This window comes from Plectropomus leopardus, chromosome 7 (genome assembly GCF_026936395.1).
Source record: "Plectropomus leopardus strain MGB_pleo_1.0 chromosome 7, ASM2693639v1, whole genome shotgun sequence".
Taxonomy (NCBI): Eukaryota; Metazoa; Chordata; class Actinopteri; order Perciformes; family Serranidae; genus Plectropomus; species Plectropomus leopardus.
In genome coordinates, this window is record NC_142182.1 from 31420811 (window position 1) to 31434653 (window position 13843).

General features: G+C 39.4%; 2 protein-coding genes across 3 annotated transcripts in view; one reads left to right on the top strand and one right to left on the bottom strand.

Annotated features, from left to right (window-relative positions):
• The window catches only part of gas2a (growth arrest-specific 2a), a 28428-nt gene extending 25855 nt beyond the window's left edge, over positions 1-2573 (bottom strand). Inside the window, exon 1 of one of the 2 annotated variants that reach the window (XM_042495397.2) lies at positions 2320-2573. The gene's annotated coding sequence lies outside the window, so the exon portion shown is untranslated. The remainder of the gene's footprint in view (positions 1-2319) is intronic. The other variant, XM_042495399.2, reaches the window with a different exon arrangement.
• A 604-nt stretch (positions 2574-3177) lies between these two features.
• On the top strand, positions 3178-7696 carry fancf (FA complementation group F). Its single transcript, XM_042495400.2, has 2 exons — positions 3178-3263; positions 3507-7696. The coding sequence occupies exon 2, from the start codon at positions 3561-3563 to the stop codon at positions 4578-4580; it is 1020 nt and encodes a 339-aa protein (XP_042351334.2). The 5' UTR covers positions 3178-3263; positions 3507-3560; the 3' UTR covers positions 4581-7696.
• The last annotated feature ends 6147 nt before the right edge of the window (positions 7697-13843 follow it).

The window sequence follows — 13843 nt, forward strand, 5'->3', positions numbered from 1 at the left end:
TTTAAGGTAACTTAAGAAGGGTACTTAGTACGTAATACTTTTTTTAAGGGGTTGCATTGGCAGAAGTATGGCCACAGTAGTTTGCAGCCCCTCCGTGGAGGTAGCGTAAGAAAATCACAGACTTTTTGACCGTGAAACTGCTTCACTCAGTGTATTTAGTTTTAAATCACTGGGTCCGTTTGTTTCAGTGACTAAAAGGTCTCTGCGGACAATTCAGCTCCCGATAAGAACTTCCTGACCAATGAACACTAAAGGAATTCTAACCAGGAGAAATTTCAGCTGGTTGCAACCTGCAATCCCAAGACACCATAAAAAACACCTAAATCTTACACACTGCCTCCTTTAATTTTAGTTCCCAGTGCTGCATTGTTCTCAACAGGGTCTTGAATAAACAAGCTGGGTTCCCCCTATTTTTCTCCAGGAAAGAGTCCAACAGAAACAACCAGCTGTTGTTCAACATACCTGACTCTCACCACACTGCAGCCTGACCCAGGCCAAAAACACAGCCAGCACCACCACTCTGCTGGGCATCTGTAGCATGTGCCATCTGTTGAACTTGCTACTTCATATAGCCTGTGTGATTAGGGCTGGGCAATATGGGCTGGAAATTATATTGCAATATTTTTATGCTATATCTTGATACACAACATAGAAATTTATATCTTTAAATCTCCTCAAAAGCACCTTTTTCTTTCTTTTTTTTTTTTAACCAAATTCCATTTTGACCATCTTGGCAAGAAATGCCCCACAAATTGCAAGAAATTAGTAAAAGAAGAAAATTCCCTAAAAACTTACCATTGTCCAGAAAACTTTATTTATAATAATTTAAAATGATCTTTTAGAAAAGACAAAACACATTTATGAACTAAATACTTTTTTTAATTCAGCACTTACTTTTAAGTCAGTGTCTTTTATTAAGGTAATTTTTTTGTAACTTTTAACTTTTTTTTTTTTTTACTAATTTTTGGGTCATGTATTCCTAAATTGCTAATTTCCTTTTCTGAAAGGGTTAAAATCTGGAAAAAACACAATTCATTCCATATCACAAGATATAGTCACATATCTCAATTTGACATATCTTTATATTGCCCAGCCCTATATGTGATATTATTTTTCAGTCAGATTCAGAATCTGACATAAAGCTGAGTATCAGAATCAGATAAACCTCAAGCTATAGCCTAGAGGTATTAAAACATCCACATAACTACACATCCTCTCAGTCTGAAACGCCACATGACTTCAGTAACCGTCATAACCTGCCACAGTTGGGTGCAGATTGCTCCAGGAAAGGCATATGGATGGGAACGTGGACACATCAATTAGAGAAAAAACAAGAGTGGCTCTGTCCTCATAACCCTCGCCGCCCTTCATGCCTTTCTCCTCCAAAACAGAAAACTGATCTGGAGACTGATTTGTCCATTTAAATGTGGAAACGGCATGTTTCTGCTGCAGATAGTACTGTGAGTGTTGCGAGTCAGTGTTGTATCAGATTGTATCATCAGATGTGGTAGTCAAGTGTAAAATCTCCAGCAGAAATTGTCAACAAAAGCAAAGTATTCTCCTGTAGGATCAACGAACAATAAGTCTGCAGCACATTTACATATACACAATATCATATCACACATTCCAGCAATACTGTTCTTGTGTTTTTAGAGCACTGCATGGTGTTATAAATCCTGCATCCTGCGCTGATTTATTCCAGATAAAATCACAATAGGCAGTCTCCAGCCTGCTTTTAAAGACCCCTGGACTTTTTCACCATCAACAAACTGCATTCCAGACAGCAGATTTTTTGTCTCATTAAATTTAGAGAAATACATTGGGTATATTTTTTCGGGGCTCCTGCATTGGCCTCTTAAAACACTCGGCAGCACATTTCATTTACAGCTGTTATAAAATTTTAAAGCTGTCTCCTCCTTTACAACTGTCACAAATAAAAACAACCACAACAGACACTTCACTACTCTGGAAATAGGATCAAGGGAGGACGCCTGATGAGTTATGACTGAAATCCAGCACAGCAGCCACTAATTAAAACCAATGAGATGACTGAGAGTTGCAACGGCAAAATATGTTCGTTTCTGAGTAATTAAACGTGCCTTGAATTACATTTGTGAGGAACATTCTTTTAAAAAGCAGGAATTAACAGCTTTTAAAGTGTCAAGAAGCAACTGAACCCGAACTTTTAAATACAAAACGTGACATTCTTAAGTCCCCCAACATAAAACAGGATAAAGTCATTTAAAGTTTATCTGGCAACAGTAAAGCAGCGAAAAATTCTTGCATGAGTCCAAAAAAGGGCTCCTTGTGTGTGCTCACCCTGAGGGTTCAGCTGGTCGGTGCGCACCTTCCTCTTGCTCGTCCTGAGAGCTGCTGGATCCCAGCGTTCATGCTTTTCACACCGCGGTGCACCGACCCACAGGTTAGGCTCCAAAACACTGAGGCAATGTGGACCGGGGAGCTCTTTCTCACTGCGCATTTGCACAGGGATCTGACTGCACATGCACACGCGCACACACATACAGGCAACACGCGGAGCACGCTGCCGCCGCTGCTGCTGATGGGAGGGAAGTTGGGTCCTGCTGGCAGTGCCTCCCACTTTTCTCCGCTTTGTGTTGCCTCAATGTGACATTTCTGGACTGAATTCAGCAGGTCAGAAATTCAATCATTCGACTGATTTAATGTTGTTTTTCTGTGTGTCCATATAAAGTAATCTGATCCAACCGACAGACCCTGGCAATATCAATCTATAATTGTTATGGGCAGTACATTTGAATGACCCAATTTCTTAGGACACAATCAAAAATAGGCCAATGTACATTATGAATCGGTCTGTTGTCAGAAATGCATGTTTTTGTTTTGTATTTGTTTTGTTTTTCGTAGTATTCTAGTTAAGGGGGGTTGTTTTTAAAATAGAATTGACTATAATACAGAGCATTCCGAAAAATACAGAACAAAATTATAAAATCAAAATGTGTTAATACCGAGTTTGGCTTCTAAAATCCATTGCATTGTTAATTATTATTATTATTATTATTATTATTATCATTATTATTATTATTATTATTATTATTATTATTATTATTATTATTATTATCACTATTCTATTTTTTCAATTTGATTTTTTGTTGTTATTGTTGTGTTGTAATAAGTTATTCGGTGGCTTTTATTTTGAAGGGAAATAGCCAGAGCTGAGCACTCGAGCACGCATGCGCAGTTGTAAAAGCAACACAAACAGGCAGTCGGACCAAAGAAAATGAAAAGTGAGTAAAACTCCGCTAATTTCTACTAAGTCTTTACTAGTGTGTTATGTCGTCTTATGCTGCGTAACGCTGCATATCACCCAAAGCAACATTCGTGAAAAAGGATTTTGTTTTTAAATGTGCCGCCGGAAGTGCTGCTGCTAGCTAACCCAATGCTAACCCGCTAGCTAGCTCAATAACGTCTCAGCAGTTTTTCGGCGATAGAGAAGCATTTGGGTGAATTTTTGTGCCTTTCGTCCGCAGTAAGCGTCCATCACCGGCGGCCAGAGGCTGGACTGTGAACGCGGAGAGCGCCACATGGAGGCGGTGCTGAAAAACTTGGCGAGCACGGCGGAGCTGCTGGCCGTGGCGGCGCACAGCGGCGTGGTGGAGCAGTGGGATAAACAAACTCTGTGCAGAGCTTTTCAATGGGCCCGGTACTGCGAACACCTGTACACCAGGTTTCACGATATCCCCGTGATCAGGAGGGTTATGGAGAAGCAGCTGCAGCTCACAAATCAAAGTCTGCGAGCAGTCTTCCCTGGATACACAGAAGTCGCCTTCTCAGACCTCTCCAGGTATCAGCACCTGTTGCTTTGTGGGCTTTTAAAGAATCCTGAGCTGCCCATTTCCATCATGAAGATACTCTTTGACACTTCAAATCCTGCAAACAACCAGCAGAGTGAGTATCAGGATGTCACTGGCTTCTGCAGTCTCACCATTCAATGCAAATCTGCCTGTAAAGTCCTGAGTCCTCTCACAGACCTGTCAGCTGTTGGTGCTGATGCTGAGGTGCAGGGGGTGATGCTGATGGAGAGGCTATGTGCAGGCAGGGAGGCCTGCCGGACAGAGCACATTTTAGACTCCGTCCTCCAGGGATGTGGAGGAGCAACACAACATTTCTGTCAGGTCATCACTGCAGCTCTGCTGACAAAGAAAAACTTGCCTGCACAAACTGCTTCACAGGATTTTCTGTTGGACTGGCTGCAGAAAGAACACAGTGTGCTGCAGCACATGTGCTCTGCACTGCCTGCTACACTTATTATAGACCTGGCCAAAGAACACCTGAAATTTAGAGATGCGTACTGTGATATGCTGAAAAAGTGGGCCTCTGAAATGGAGTATAGCATAACTGAGGGTGAATGGGTTCAAAGCAGCACTGAGCGAACAGTGTCCTTCCAGAGACTGACCGAGCACTTTCTGGCCTTGTTTGAGGCCTGTCCCTCTCTGAGGGAGGATGTCGAAAAAGAGTTACATGCTTTGAAAACTTCTGATGGGGACTTTGACGTCAGAGGTCTGAGTGTGTGGGGAGACCTGCTTTCAGCATTTAACAAGTGACTGTCAGTGTTGCAGTTTCTGTAGAGCTGGAAGAGATGCCAAGATTTACACAAATGTTTATGTAGTGTTTGACTATGGCTGCATATTAAAACCTCAAAACTTTTTTGATACCAAACAAAAGGTGTCCATAGTACAGATTATTGGGAGATGTCAGTGACCAAAATCTGGCACCTAATGCTCACTCCGATTCATATTCTTCTTTTGATCAGACAGTTGCAATCCTAATTTTACTGTTTTCTCACTTACTTTGGCTTCTCTTAGGGGTTGACTGATATTGTTTTTTCAGGGCCGATGCTGATTATTAGTACTTAATGAGACCGATAACTGATATTTGGAATGAATATGCATTTACAATAAAAATAAGAGTATTTCTTTCTATCTTTAGAATTTGCAGTATAACAAATTCCAACACGAAACTTTGTTTAAATGCCTTTGGCAAATGTTTAATCAGCAGTGAAACTGTCAACATAATTCACGGCAAGTTGCCAGCAACTTTTTTTCATAAAGTTCAATGAAAATTTAAACAAATAAATGAATAGATAAAAATAGCTCACTGAGGTTTTACAAAGTAAAAGTTCCTCCCATGCTGACACTTTCTCTGCATGTATTGCAGACTGCCTTCCCTGGTGTTGGCTGAGTGTAATATGCACACTTTTTCATTAATTCATTTTATGGGCGATCATTAAAATGAAATACATACAGATAATCTGCAAAATGCCAAATTTCAGCTCCCATAATCAGCCAGGCTGATAATCTGTCGATCCCTACTTTCTTTTGTCAGATGAAAAACAGCTGTTTTTAGAGAAACACATGTTTATAATCTAAATTAACTATAAAAAAAACTAGCATTTTGATATCAGTACTGAAACACATGTATCGTATAAACATTACTATGGAAAAACTTTTAAAATATGTATAAAAAGCACACATCTTTTAAATGTTGTCCTATTGTTCAGAGATGTTTCTTTTCCATTTCAATTATTCACTCTTTATGCTATTTTTTTCGACTTGTCAAATATATTTGCACACAGACTAACACAGAATCAGAAAACAGCTGGATAAATGTATGAATTGAAAAAATGTAATTGATGGCAACGTTTTAAACATGCTCACTTTAGTAGATTTGGAAGCCTTAATATATGCCCGTTTTGCAGTGTAAATATTTTTTATAAAAGATTTTCCATGCACCTTCTAATAATGGAATTAATTGATTTCTTTTTTTCATCTCACTACAATGTGATATGTGTTTAAAATGCAAACTTTACAAGGTGTGGACAGATGGTAGCGTCACGTGCTGCCTTGTAATCAGTAGCGGCACGAGACCTGACTGAATTAAATTGAAAGTGACTGTCAAGCAGTGAATAGTTTACACTTTATAAATTGCTCTCTGGAGGATAAAGGCTTCATTTAGCATCATAAATCCCATCTTACTCCCAAATTATATTTTTAAAACTAATTCTACAGCTGCTGATTTATTAGGGTCTGAAAAAACTTTGGTTTAAAGGACAAGGAGCTTTTAAGAAATTGCATGAAGCAAAGAAAGCAAAAGCATTGTGCAATCCAATTTGCCCTTTCCTACACGTACAAATCTCAAATCATTTTCACTGTCACACACACACACCATCTGTCAATATTGTCTCTTCGCCACAAAGCCGCTCCGGGTCTGAATCTAATAATTCTGATTGGCTTAATGCCAGTCACGTGACTCGACTGCTAATTCACACATCTCAGACCTCGCCCGTGTGTCAGAGCACCTCTGCGGCGAGGGATCAGTCAGTCAGATCAGGCGCCTTCAATCAAACGCTCCATGATAGCCGGTGTGTGACACAACTGTGGCGGACAGCGGATTAGAGAGCCGGCCGCCGCGCGGGGAAACACCAACACGACCACGGCTCGTTAAACACGCCGTGAAAGCAATTCACGTTGAGACAGACAAGGGTCACTGAGTAAGGGGCTGCATGTACACAAGCAATTTATTTCCACCCAATGAAGAACATATGCATCCGGCTGGATGGAAACCAGCAGTGATTGAAGAGATCTCACCTGCTCCTGGCTTACAAACACAATGGGAATTCATTTAACTGAGATTTTCATCACGTTAGATCAAATTTTAGGCCCTTGCATATTCAAGAAACTGCAAAATAATTTAAGTACAAAATTCTGGAGTGTATTAAGCAAGCAACTGAGATTTTTCGACCTCTACATGTTTACCGGGCAGCATGTTAGCATGTAGCCTCTGGGACTGAACACTGACAGATTTATTTATTTTTTTTAATTTTTAGATTTTGTGTTTCTGGCTCTTCTTCACAGCCTTATAAATAACTGGCAGAGTGAGCTAGCAGCCGTGGTGATGATTCAGATGTGTTAGTCTGACCCCAAATGAGAAACCCACAATTAAATCCACCAACCTGCATCCATCTACAGTAAATGAAAACATGTTTTACCCAGTATTTTTATAGGATAAATACACGTGTGTGAGAACAGATAGTAGAAAAAGAAAGCGCATTACTGTCTTTTTTTTTACACCAACAATTCTTAAGTATTCTTTGACACAGAAATAAAAGAGGCTCCAATTTGTTAAGTATTAAGACCGCCCCTCTAATTTAAAGCAGCTTTTTAGCTTCTTTGTCTCCGAAGCGTGAACAAATTGCCCTCTGCTCTCAACTTGAAAGCTGAAATTACAGGGTTGTCCTATTATAGTACTACAGGAGGTCAACACAGCCCCATAATATCCACCATCAGCCCACTTTAACCTATTCATTACCCAATTACATTCAACACACACACATACATACACACACAAATATTGTAACATTGGATTTCTAATCTAAACGCACTCATAGAAGACACCTAATAGTGAAAATGACAATAAACTGTCTTAACGGACCTTTTCTCAGCAAAAGATGCAAGTTTATTTATTTATTTTAATAAAAGATTAACTCATATCAGTGACTAAAGGGCTGCTTTAAAACACATTGCATATATATTTTGTATTTGCCATCACTAATCAGTGATTATTTTGAACACGATGTATTCAAAACCACCTGAGATAAATATCAACATAATCAATAGGATAAGCTGGTATATCATCAGAAAATAAAATCTGAATATTATTATTATTATTTATTTTGTACTTTTTTGTAGTATTTCCTTTTTCTGTACCCCATTTCTGCAAATAACAATGTTAATATGTTTTCATATAGTTATATATTGTTTACATAGCTTATAGTTTACATGGTTTAAGAAGGATTTAATAAGTTTGCACTTCCTCACATTCCTTTTCAGGAATGTATGTATGTTTGTGTATGTTCATTCTGTCCTTGTCTTATTTACATGTTTGAAATAAATTTCCATTCATTCATTCAATATTATTTCCTTGTTTAAATGTGTGAGGTTTTGCTGGAGATGTCTCTAAAAATCTGTTCACTAAAGTAGCTGCTAATCTCTTGGAAGGTGAATGTAGTATTTGTGGCATTATTTCGCATTACTATCTTTTCTAAAACCACTTTCCACTTTTCCCCCTTCAGTTGTAAAACACGAATAAAACAGAGAGTATTTCCTGCTCTCATATCTTTGTTGTTTTTTATTCGAGCCAGTATGTTAACAAGCTGCAGTGAGACGTGCTGAGGGCGACTGTTGTTCTGCGCCTTCCAAAGGGGTTGTGAGGGATAGCATTCATTACAAATCAGATCCAGCCCCCATCTGGTGGTGTGAATAGGGAGTCCTCTAGAGGGGGGGTAGAGCCCTCCCTCGGCACGTGCCTAAGCCGCTGGAGCCTGGCCCCTGTCTGGCCTCAGTGACGGATCACAGAGGCAGGAGGGCCCCTCTGCACACCTGTGTCCCACTCAGAGGATGCTGACGATCAGTTGCCACCACCATCAGGCGAGGAGGAGGGATTGATGCTTTCATTTAGGGTTTTTTTTTTTTTTGGCGGGGTGGGGGTATTTTTATGCTGCGAGGAATAGCTGGGTGCTTTATCATGACATGAAGTGTACTGTTTCGACTGAGTCAGATGAATTGTCGACGCAGCTTGTGAAGAACAGGATGAAAAAAGTTCACATCGTCCTCTGCAGGACATCCCATAAAAACTGCACCGTCAAACCCTCCAGTGAGATGCTATGGTTGCAGAAACGCGAATGGCACATAAGCAGAAGGAGGAGTTTGATTTGTAGAAAAAGAGCTTGTGACCGAAAAGAACAATAGAACTGCAATAGTTATCAATTATTAAAATAATCTTTAGATGCTGCCCTAAAAGAAAGGTTGTGAAAAACGCAATGTTATCTATACAATATATTTCCTCATCATCTACAAACTTGTTATTGTCATTTTATCAAGATTTCAAAGCAGCACTCTGGCAGTAGTGAGAATATCGTGTAAAATCTTATCAGCCTCTCATCCTTTGTCTGCGTTTGATGCGATGATATGAGCATGCTGTAGAGAGGAGGGTATGAAGCCGTCAACGAAATGTGATATGGGGGAGGGGAGCTGTGATAGATTACCTCACATGCAACTGTGGGAAGCCAGTTTTGTGGGGAAAAAAACACAATTGGATGTAGCAATCTCTGCTGTCCTCCTCTGATGGTGGAGGATGTGATTCTCACGCCACACAAGGCGGGTCTGAAACATGTAGCCCTTACAAGGTGTCACTGTTTCAGTGCACAGATGAAAATAATGATAGCACTCAGTTCTTGTTGCTTTTGGGAGATAAAAAAAGATGGAGATGTTTTACAGTGGATACCATTTGCATGGCACTAAAGGGAAGTTCTCTTTTTCTATTCTAAACTCAGCATCTTAAAGTGATAGTTCAGTTTGGGTTTTTTTAAAAGTGAGATTGGATGAGGTACTTATCCATATTTTTTTAGAATTTCAAGTGTATATCAAAATATGTACATCAATGCACAAATATATATCCCCTCATACTATCACACAGTCAAATAAAATAAATAAATAAATAATAAATTAACTGAAATGCATGAGTAATTTATTAGATTAAAAATCATTAATATATAAATAAATTAAAAAAATACTAAAGTCATATAAAAAAAAAATCAATCATTTCCTTTTCAGTCAGAGGTACATGTTTCATTGGCCAAGAAGGACATAGTCTCAAATACAAACAATCTCTTTCTGTTAACCTTGTACTTATCCATAGTTAGTGTATTACCTACAGTAATGGCGATCAGCTTGCCCCCTGGTTGTTGGATGTTTTTGTTTTTGCTAAATTTCAAGTAAGTTTTATGATAATTCTGGGGATCTTTGAGCTTTGTCTTGTTAAGTCGCTCGTTGCCCTCTCATGTTTTTGAAAGAAATCAAACCAATATGCTGAGATTTCAAAGGGTAAAGCAGAAGCTAATTGCAAAAACATGCTTTTAAAAACTCACTAACAGAAGATTCAGAATCCTTCTGGAAACAGCAATCTTTTCTTAATTATTTGTCTCAGATTGCACGTGTGGCAGTGGGAGGAGAGCACAGACATATAACATGTCTGGTGACAGACTGATTTGAGGTGCCAAGCTCTCCATTAATAAAGCAATTAGCAAGGGAGGAGAGGGAGGAGTTTATAAATTTACTTGCCCTGAGGTGGTGTAATGTCATGCTGGAGGCTGCCATAAAACAGTAATTACTTCAGTGCTTCTTGGTTCATAATTACTTGATCTTTTTTGCAAATGTGGAAGTTGAATTTTAGAGAAGTAAGAGGATATTCAGGCAGCAGTGAGGATAGATCACTGTGCGCAATTTGGACTGCAGACTAGAAAGGAGAGAAAGGATCAGGAGGATAATTGCATGCAGGCAGAGTCCCAAGGGAGGAGTGCAACCCCGTCATCAAACACTCATTCAGGCTGGGCCTCATCCCATTACAGTCCCCCCGGAGCCAAACTGCACCTGCCCCACAGACTGTCAACTACTCAATCCTCCTTCGCTCATCCTCACCATTGCACAAACAGCACAACATCACAATGACTAAGTCTAAAAATGCTGCAAAAACATAAAAAGGTGGAGGTTAGATGCAGGTGAATGCTGACAGAAATCCTCACCTATGAATGAAATGTCAACAATTTCATCCAATTACTGCGGCCCCAACAGGCACGTCACGGGTGCAACAGCCATGACCTCTCTGGCTGGTTAGGCATGAGAAAACATGTTCCACGTGGCTGGTGGCACAATTGTGTTTTCTGTCAAATTAACATGTGCAGTGAGAGGAAGGCGGTGGATAGCCTTAATGGTTTCTCTCCTCGGCTGAGGCAGATCATCGGAGGAGAAGCTGAGATTTATTGTAATTGCCGCCACTGGTTGCAGACATGGAGCTGCTTCCTGTGATCGAAGCATCGGTTGGCACAGAGCGAGGCCACTGTAGGCTGTACATTTAATCGATTCATGCTGTCCATCAGGTGCATAAAACCGATGGTCAACACGTTAACCCCCACCCCCACAAACTTCACGCCTGTCTATCATTTCTTCTCAGCAGAGAGAGGAGCTGCAGAGATTTCTTACTGCATATATTCACCGCAGCATGCAGGCAGAGGGATGCAAAACATCCACCACATTTAATGGCTACCACTTGGTCACATCGACATCTTGCACTGGACCTTCAGCAATCTGCTCAGACCTCTGATGATGGACTGTTCTCATATTCTGTAACTGCTCCATATGACTCATCCCCACCTGCAGAGGCTGAGAGGCGCAGTCAGAATCACAGCCTCTGATTTATCCAGACTCGTACACACCATCGAGCTGCTGTAAGGAGAAGCTCTGACGGATGCACGTGAATGGATGGACTTCATGATTTCCTGAATTATTCACCAGCTCACTAATAGGCTACAGTTTGTGGGCCTCTGGAGTGGCGTGCTCGACACAATGCAGAGCAGCAAAGAGGCATCACACACGGTCATGTCACCTTTTTACTTCACTCAGTAACGTTATGCTCTGATTTCAGATTTAAGGCTGCTTTCTTCCAGCATGGGGACAATGTCTTCTCAGTTCTTCTTTCATTTTATTGCCCACTTTATCAGTAAAACAACTCTAAACCATCTAAACCATTCTTGACCTTAGAGGGAAGGTGCATCACATAATGTAGATCCTAACTTATTTCTCAAAATAAATCAGAGTATAGAATAAGGTTGCCAAATTAAACAAATCATCACAAAAATAAATCTCATCTTACAGAAGTATAAACACAAACGCCATCCTGATGCGTTTTCAACAAGGATCAGTGCAGGATGTGGTGGTTGTTTAAAGGTGACAGTGTGTTATTGCTCTGTGACTTAGCCATTTCTTGAAGTGTTGGACAAAGTGTTGGGTGACCATGCCTCCTTTGTTCCAGCCTGTGTTGTACCTGCTGGCAGTGAGATCTCCAGCTGTACTGACACAACTGATAACTAACTAACTAATTAACTAACTAACTAACTAACTGCTAACTAACAAGCATGCAACAGAACAGCTAGAAAAAGTGTGCGGGGCGTAACAAAATCTGAACAGAAGTGGTTCAGCAGGAGACTCTTGAAAGACAGGTATAAAGGGTGGTGTGTCTCGGTTGTCCACTTGCATTTGGATAACTGAAACACACGCCAATACAGGTCTGAACAGGTCAAAGACACAAAAAGAAAGGAGGGAGATAATGAGGGACAGGTGAGAGCAGGGCAGAGGAGGAACAGGTGAAACTGATCAGGGCGGGGCAGACAATCACTAAGGCGGGAAAACACACAAAGGCAGGAAGTAAAGCCAGACATAACACATGAGGAGTGAACCCACAAAGTGAAAACAGGAAATAGACTAAACATGAATGAATGAAGCAAGGAAAAATACCACAAAAAAGGGAAAACTAAATCCCAGAAAACAAAGACGGAAATCCATTAGGATTTTTTCATTGGATTACTGCAGAAAATAAGATTTGTGGCAAACAAATGTTTATGACACTGATGAGTTTTATTCAGCAAGATAATCTTCACAAAAGAACACCACTTTTATGATTTTTTAAGTGTAAATTCAATTGACAGAAGGAAAACACTAATGTTAGGCTATGAACAAACTGCACTATATTTGCATATCTTTAATGTCGCTACAATGAGGCCGTAAAGCTGTGTTTGTGTTCGCCGCAGCTCTGTGTGATGGAATTCCATAGACTTATTTAGTCTCTTGTTAGCAACAGCCTGTTAAGACATAAACACTTTAGATGTTACAAATTCTATTTATTTATTTTTTTTAAATCATTAATCTTTAATCTATATTTTTTATCTTTATTATCTAAATTTGTATTATTATTATTATTTGTTTTTTATTTAATTTTATTTTTTTTTAACTATACAACTGAGACATCAAAGGTCATTCTAAGCCAGCTGGGATGGAGATGGGAGAGTCAGACAAAAAGTTACCTTTCCTCCTGGAGTATCAATACCTGCAAAATTTGTAAATCATATGTGCACATATGGATGAGATTTGGCTATGTATATATGATTTGTCATTACATAGTACACAAAAATTTTTAAAAATTGCAAAAAAAAGACATCACAAGATGGGTATTTACTGATATATTTTTGGTGTAGAACAAAATGCGAATGTCTCTTCAGCTTGTGTTAACCAGAGACCTTATTTGAGACTTCCAACCATATCTGAAAACTTAATAAAATATTGCAAAAAGAAAAAAAAAGACATCTAACCAAAAACCCATTCGAAAAACCCAAATGACTTTGAGACGAGGGAAGCAGGAGTGCCTAAATGCTATTTCATCAATAGAAGGGTGAAAAATGAAGGCGGTGGTGTTGGTCATTTTAAATTCATACTGTCATGTAAAATAAAGGCAGTTTTATTTTGCACAAATCCTGCAGTGTGTTTGGATCATTTTTTAAGAAGACCCTATTCTAACCATGCAAAGAGCCCTTCATAAGATGAAATAAAGTTATCCTAATGCGGATTTAAAATCAAGTACATGCTGTTACTAACTTTCATTGGATGGCATCATCACAGAACAAGATGCATCGATGATTATTGCACTCAGGTTTCACCTTGTAACATCAGTGTTTTAACTGTGCATTGTCTGATGCGTGCTAGTAACATTAATAATGACCTTATTCCATAGCTGGACTCATGCAAGGTGAAATCAAGTATTTGATTAATATGTAAATTAAGTAATTAAGTCTATGTAATAAGCATTGATGTCTTTTATATGTTTTAGTGTTGTATTAGTTTCAGTGTTCATTGTGTTTCTAGCAAACATGAAAAACAAATAAATAGGAAACACAGTGACAACCACAAAGATGACCTGACCT